We start from the raw sequence: 8,232 nt of genomic DNA, 5'->3' as shown, positions 1-8,232 counted from the left end.
TGCCCCTCAATTGTCTTATTTATTTAGTGAAGGTCACTTCTGGCTCTACACATCTATGAGCCCAAGGGCTTCTGAGTAGAAGATGGTCTCAATACAGTTAATATACCTAATTAAGTCCAGGCAGCAGTACTAAGGGTCTCAATTAGGCTTGGTGATAGTGTGAATGGAGAGCAGATAATGAATGCAACAGAAAATTGTGGTGGTAGACTGACTATAGAGAATAAAGAAAAGAGGAAAGTCAAGGAAAATTCCAAGGTTATGAACTGTAGGTGCCTGTAAGGTAGGTACCCTCAACAGAAATAAGAAAGTTTGCAGGAGGAACAAGTTTAAGAGGGGTCAAGAAAGAGAATCAATTCTAGTTCAGGCATAGTAAGTTATTAAGCCAATTTCAATTTTAGCCAGGACAAGATGTCTGGCAGGAGCTGGCAATGTAAGACAAATTCAGGAGAGAAATTAGGCCCATAACTAATTCAACCATTCCCCAATTGATGAAAGAAAAACTGCAATAAATATTTTTCTATTAATTTGTCCTTTTTACTTTTATAAAATTTCTTTGGGGTCTGGATCTAGTAGCAGGACTCCCAAGTCAAAGACTATGCATAATTTAATGGCTTTTTTGGGCAAAGTTCCAAATTGTTTCCAAAATTATTGTACTATTTCACAACTCCACCAATAGTTTATTAGTATTTTTCCATAGTCCCTGTAGTATTTATCATTTTTCATTTTTGTCATCTTAGCAACTTTGGTGGGTATGAGGTAGTATCTCAGAATTGTTTTAATTTGCATTTCTCTTTCTCTGAGAATTTTTTTCATATTACTATAGATGATTTCTTCTACTGAAAATTGCCCATTCTTATCCTTTGAAGATTATTAACTTGTGAATCAAACAGCTCTTGAAAAAGACCTTTATGTCTGAGCAATATTAGCTATGTGATTTTACACACCTTTGTAGCAGGCTTTCTCATTTCTCATTCACCCAAGAAATTTCTCCCCTGACAAAATCTCACTTCTCTCTTTACAACAAACAAATCAATCTCTTTTAATCTTCAATTCCTATACAGCAGTAGTCTGGTTTCCAGATGTAAGCTGGACTACAACTGCAAATGATGGGAATGCTAGAGTTTGTTCCCAAATTCTTTGAGGTTTCTAATAGCAGCATTCCTATCTCTGGCCTGAGGAGGAAAGAAGGCTGAACAGAGGGAAGGAGCAAATTTATATCCTAGCCTTGTAGCAACTACCACGCAAAAAAAAAAAAATCATGTATACTCCAAGAACAAGCATATATCTGCACTATTTACAATTCAGAGAATTTCTTCCAATTTTCCCCGGATCACTAATGTGCCATCCTTCAACAGTTTCTCCCTAGTACCCATTTATATTCAAACTTTACTCTATCCAACCCCCAAAGTATACCTCTTTTAAACTTCTCTTTCAGTGTCTTAAGATTTTCTTTGGTATGCTATTCTTCTAATTTACAATCCAAAGTCTTTTCATTGTTTCCACACTAAAAACTATTTTTAAAATTTGAGTCACTAGGGGGATTGGCAATAATACTTTATTCTGGATATGGAATAATCTTAAGGATTAAACAAGCATTTTTCAGTTCGGAGAAATAATACCAGTAGAATACTTCAAGTTATCAGTAATAGAGTTATTTAATCTCTGTGTGAATAATCTAGAAAAATTCCTCATATTCATAGCTTTCTAATTCAGGATACTAAGCTCTCAGTTTTAGTTCCCTTCCCAAAGAACCTTGAATCTCTAGTAAATGTTCTAGTGTCTAGGTAAATACGTAATTGTGAGTGTATATATGGCAAAGTAGAAAATGCAGTAGGATAATAACAATTCATCCCTCTTGCTGGATTTCCTGTTATTTTTCCCTACCCTAAGCTATCCAATTGCCTTTCCCTCCCCTGAATCATCACTCATTCTCTGCTATCACACTTCATATTACATAATGTTAAAACTGAAAGGAACATAAGAAAACAATTTTAGATCTGAAAGGATTTTATGTGATCAGATTCATTTCAAAGATGAGAAACTGAGGCTCAATGAGATTAAGTTAATATTAACTAGCCAATTAGTCCCAGGACCAGGATGAGAATACAAGTCTCCCAGAATTCACTGTTCTTTTCATAATACCATAAAAACCTCCAAATGCATTCCCCTATATGATTATATAAAGAGTAACACTTTAGAATCATACATTCTCAGCAGCAATGTACCTGTGACTTTCCTGAAGCATTTCTGTGAGTTCCTGAATCTTGGCATAGTGCTCAAGATGTTCCTTTAAGTTATCAATTTCCCTGGACAACTCCTGATTATTGTTTTGAAGATCTAAAATAAAAATGAAATCTTTTTAGTATTGCTTTATTTACTTCCATAAATAGGGATTTTAAACTTAATTTTTATAATTTGACAATAGCTGTGCTCCCAAAAAAAGAAAGGTAGTTTGAAAAATAAAAATTGTCATACATAAATGTCACATATTGAAAATAAATCTGTAAATAAATTTGTTCATTAGATCAATTTTAACAAATACCAACTATCTGTGCTTCTTAGAAAACCTAGTTATAGATATTACAAGAAAATTTGAAGTACATGAACCATATTACTTAGACTTATGGATAGACAAACAATTTATGAATAAACAAGAGATAGAAAGCAGAGTGAGGTATAAAATGGATAATTTCAATTACATTAAAATTAAAAGGGTCTACAAAAATAAAACTAATGTAGCCAAACTCAAGAAAGCAAGCAAAAAATTGGGAAATCATTTTATAGAGATAAAAAGTCTCATATCCCAAATATATAAAGAACTTTGTCAAAGCCATAAAAACATGAATTATTCAAAAACGTCAAAGGATGAATAGGCAGTTTTTTGACTGAAGAAATCAAAACAAGTAACTTGTGTAAAAACGCTCTAAATCACTATTGATTAGAAAAATGCAAATTAAAACAACCTTGATACATCATCTTACACTAATCAGACTGGCTTAAACAATTAAAGGGAAAAGTATTGTAGCAGATCTGCAAAAATTGGGACACTAATTCATTGTTGGTGGAATTGTAAACTGATTAACCATTTTAAAGAGCAAACTGAAATTATGCCCAAAGAATTATTAAATTGCCTGTACCTTTTGACCCAAAAATACCACTATTTGATCTATTTGCAAATATGATTAGAGAAAAAAAGGAAAGAATCTTTATCTTCTAAAATATTTATTGCAGCTCTCTTTGTGATAGCATAGAACTAAAAATTGTACAGATGCCTGTCAATTGGGAAAAGACTGAGCAAGTTGTGGTAAATGATAAGAAATGATGAGCTTAATGACCTTATAAAGACATGGATTAGCCATTCTGAAGAGCAATTTAGAACTATACCCTTTGATCCAGCAATACCATTATTAAGTCTATACTCCAAAAAAGATCATTAAAAAGGGGAAAGGACTCACATGTCCAAAAATATTTATATCAGCTCTTTTTGTAATGGCAAAGTATTGGAAATTCTGGGGATGCCCATCAAGTGGAGAATGGTTAAACAAGTTATGGTATATGAATGTTATGTTTTGTAAGAAATCATGAGCACAGAGTGGCTAGGTGGCGTAGTGGCCTTGGGCAAGCTACTTAACCCCATTTGCCTTGCAAAAATCTAAAAAAAACAAAAAACAAAAAACAAAAACAAAAACAAAAGAAATCATGAGCACTCTGACTTCAGAAAAGCCTGGAAAGACTTGTATGAACTGATGCTGAGTGAAGTGGGCTGAACCAGGAAAACACTGTACCCACTAACAGCAACACTGTAAGATGATCAACCATGAGGTTCAGTGATTGAGGACAATCCTGAGAGACAGGTTATGGAAAATGACACATCCAGAGGCCAAACTATGGATTTTGAATGCAAAGCAAAACTTACTATGCTCACTTTTCAAAAACTTCTTTTATTATTTTTCTTTCCTTCTCAAGTTATTTCCTTCCCTTAGTTCTAGTTTTTCTTTAAGAGCTTGAGTAATAGAGAAATGTGTAAAACACAATTTTACATGTACAGCCTATATCAAATTGTTTGCTGCCATGGGAATAGAGATGGGAAGGAAGGGTAATGGAAAAATTTGAAATTCACAAACTTGCAAAAGCATAAATGTTGAAAATTATCTTTGCATGTAACTAGAAAATAAATAAGGGGAAAAAAGTGAAAAGCTTAGAAAGACCTACAAGAAATAATGAAGAGCAAAATAAGTAGAACCAAGAGAATATTGCGGGGGGCAGCTAGGTGGAGCAGTGGATAGAGCACTGGCCCTAGAGTCAGGAGTATCTGAGTTCAAATTTGGACTCAGACACTTAATAATTTCCTAGCTGTGTGGCCTTGGGCAAGTCACTTAACCCCATTGCCTTGCAAAAACTTAAAAAAAAAGGAGAGAATATTGCAGTAACAGAATTGCTCCTTTAAGAACAACTTTGAGCAAATAAGTCATTTCAGCTATTACAAATATCCAAATTAAATATAAAGGAAGATGCTATCAACATCCAGAAAAAGGAAGGATAAATAGAAATATGTATACAGTGATTTTACACACATATGCACACAAATATACATACATATTTATTTCTAATGGTAGCCCATCTCTAGAGCAGAAGAGAACAGAGAGAAGAGTAAAAAAGAAAAAATTTACATAATAACTTTATATTTAAAAGGATAGATTTGCAGTTTCATGTGCAATCATCTTTTTAAATTATACTATGCTAGAGAAATGCTTCTTTTATTCCATAAAATAAAAACAAATATTTCTAAAAACCCAAGCATATCACCTATAGTAAGCTTTAAAAATAAGATATAAAGTTAAAATATTTTTTAATCTTGAGAATTCATGAGATATATACATTACCAACAGCTCTATACTGCCAGTATTTCAGTCTCTCCATATTTTCCCAATCTATCACCACTGCTCTGGTTTCACTCTCCTTGCTTTATAATCATATTGTTATTCAATTCATAAGCATCTATAATGGTCCAAGCATAGAACTAAGACGGTGATACAAAGATAAAGTCTTCTTCCTCCAAACAGTCCTTAACTTTGTTTATATTCTATTTAAGTTAATAAAATTGATACTTTATCCTCCTCCATCCTTGAATCTTCTGCCCCTGATTATTCCAGTGAATGTATTCTGACACCATCTCATTTCCTCTTCCTATTCCCTAAACTTACTCTGCTCCACTACAATATCAAGTTACCTAACTGATTTTTGACATATATTTCTATGTGGCAGACATTTCTTTTATTTTTCCCTGATTATGTTTCACATTCCTTCAAACCCCTCCTCCCATAGCCAACCCCTTGCTCTGAGTAAATAACCTTGATTCCTCCTTTGTTGTTTTCAGTTGAGACTATCCATATTGAGTACCCTTCATTCCCTAATCCACACTTTGAAATTTCTCAGTATTTTCACCCATCTCTAACTTTTCTGCTATAGTCTCTGAAAGGTGGTCCTTCCTGTTCAAGTCAATGTTAATCCAATCATATTCTCCCAATCCTATTCTTTTTCTGGAGTTCAACCTACAAATTGTACTAAATAATGTATAAACAATGATATAATGACAAATATCATTTTTTTCTACTTTTCTTCTCCTATCTGTTGGATCCAAGAGGCCTACAAATGTATTCATAAGTACCTTATTCTTGTTAAGAAATCTTCATTTGGGGAGCCAAGATGGCATCAGGAGAAGAGCCTCTCCCAGGTGCTCCCTCCAAAATATTTCAAAAATCTCAAAATTATGACTAACTAAATTTTTTAGAGACAGAATCCACAGAAAAATCCAGTGAGGCAATTCTCCAGCCCAAAGTAACCTGGAAAATAGTGGAAAAACTCTGTTCCATGGGGTCAGAGGGGCAGCCCTGCCAGAGTGAAGGAACTTCAGCCTCCCTAGAATAGCCCCATGGTACCTGGGAGCCCTGGCTCCCAGCAGCAGAAACAATTTCCTGACCTGCACCCAGGGAGCACCAAGCACAAACTTGGTAGATCAGCAGGGAGACTCTGCCAGAGTGAGCACAAAGCCCAGGCCCTTAGCGCAGCCTGTAGCAGCCCAGATCCAAGGAACAGAAGCATGTCTGTGGAGCGGGCCAGCAGGAGCCTCCAGGCAGCTGCACCCTGAGAGCTCAGCACACTGAAGGTAAGGGAGTAGAAGGAGATTTATGAGGTCTGTCCTCTGTCCCTGGAACAGTTCTCTGAGGCTCTGACCACATTCAGATCCTGATCTCAGTCTAGGCCCCCCAGAGAACAGAGACTTCCTCCTTCATCCCCATGGCAGAGGCATGTGCTTATGGTCATTCACAGACCAGGAGAACAGTCAGAGCCCCACACACTGAGGTCCTTGTGGGTGTCCCAATAAAACTGAAAAGCTCAGGAAGCACCCCAAAACCAGGCACAGGCTGGGGAAATAAGTAAACAGAAAAAAAAAAAGGAACCGGACCATTGACAAATACTTTGCCTATGATCCCATGGAAGATAAGGAAGTCCAAGCTTCTGCATCTAAAGACTCCGAGAAATATAGACATTGGGCTCAGGCTATGACAGAGCTCAAAAAATATTTTGAAAATCAAGTAAGGGAGATAGAAGAAAAAAATGGGAAAAGAAATGAGAGATGCAGGAAAAACATGAAAATGAAGTCAGCAGCTTAGTCAAGGAGATGCAAAAAAAATGCTGAAGAAAATAACATGTTAAAAACCAGTGTAGATCAAATGGATAAAACAATTCAAAAAGTTATTGAGGAGAATGCTTTAAAAAGCAGAATTGGTCAGATGGAAAAGGAGAAAAGAAAGCTCTCTGAAGAAAACAAATCCTTCAGATGTAGAATGGAGCTAAAGGAAGCTGATGACTTTATGAGAAATCAAGACACAATACTTCAACACCAAAAGAATGAAAAATTAGAAGAAAATGCAAAACATTTCATTGAAAAAACAACTGATCTGGAAAACAGATTCAGGAAAGATATTTAAAAATTATTGGAACATCTGAAAGTCATGATCAGGAAGAGAGTCTTGACCTCATTTTTAAAGAATTCCTACAGGAAAATTTTCCTGCTATCCTAGAAGCAGAGAGTAAAATAGAAATTGAGATAAAACACTGATCTCCTCCAGAAAGAGATCGCCCCCCCCCCAAAAAAAACCCAGGAATGTTATAGCCAAGTTCCAGAACACCCAAGTTAAAGAGAAAATATTACAAGCAGTCAGAAGGACACAATTCAAATATTGTGGAGCTGCAGTCAGGACCACACAGGACTTAGCAGCAACTACATTAAGGGTTCATAGGGCTTGGAATATAATATTCTGATAGTCAAAAGAGCTTGGAATGCAACCGAGAAACTGACCATCCTCTTCCAGGGGAAAAGATGGACTTTCAATGAAATGGGGAAATTTCAATTGTTCCTGTTGAAATGGCCAAAGCTGAACAGAAAGTTTGACCTGCAAGTACAGGACTCAGGTGAAGCATAGAGAACGGAAGAGGAGGTTAAATTATGAGGGACTTAATGATGATGAGCTGCATGTTTTCCTGCACAGAAAAATGATATTGCGAATACTCATATGAAACTTCTCATTTAATAGAGCAGGTAGAAGGAGCTTTATAAATGAAGCACAGGAGAGAGCTGAATTTGAAGATATAATATATAGTAAAAATGGAGTAAATGGCTAAAAGGGAAATGTAATGGGAGTAAGAGAAAGGAGAGGTGGAATAGGCTAAGATATTTTGTATAAAAGATATTTCATGTAGCTTTTGTAATGGTATGGAACGAGGGGGAATGAGGGAACCTTCACTCTCATCAGAAATGGCTCAGAGAGGAAATAGCATATACACTCAATAGGATATAGACATCTAGAGAAAAAAGGAGAGAAGGGAGAACAAGGGGAGGGGGAGATGTGGGTGAAAGAAGAGAGGGTAGATCAGAGGAGAGAATAGTCAGATATGACATATTTTCTTTTTTACTTTTTGCAGGGTGCTGGGATTGGGTGGCCTGTCCGGAACCACAGGGCTGGGTGGTTGCTGGGTCTCTTGGCTCCAGGGCCAGTGCTCTGCTGCACCACTCAGCTACCCTACAGCACATTTTAGAAGAGGGACAGAGTGAAAGGAGAAAGAAAATATTATAGATGGTAGTGGGGAGGAATGGATGGAGGGAATTACAATCAGCAATAGCAACTGTTGAAAAAATATGCAAGTAACTTCTGTGATGGACTTATGATA

General features: G+C 36.1%; 1 protein-coding gene across 1 annotated transcript in view; it reads right to left on the bottom strand.

Moving 5' to 3' along the window:
• The window catches only part of CEP72 (centrosomal protein 72), an 80,695-nt gene that overhangs the window by 5,840 nt on the left and 66,623 nt on the right, over positions 1 to 8,232 (bottom strand). The window contains exon 11 of the mRNA XM_074200922.1: positions 2,226 to 2,337. Within this exon, the coding sequence (XP_074057023.1) occupies positions 2,226 to 2,337 (112 nt within the window). The remainder of the gene's footprint in view (positions 1 to 2,225; positions 2,338 to 8,232) is intronic.

Source organism: Macrotis lagotis, chromosome X (genome assembly GCF_037893015.1).
Source record: "Macrotis lagotis isolate mMagLag1 chromosome X, bilby.v1.9.chrom.fasta, whole genome shotgun sequence".
NCBI classification, from domain to species: Eukaryota; Metazoa; Chordata; class Mammalia; order Peramelemorphia; family Peramelidae; genus Macrotis; species Macrotis lagotis.
Note: the sequence above shows the minus strand (reverse complement) of the source record. Positions and strands in the feature narration are given on the sequence as shown.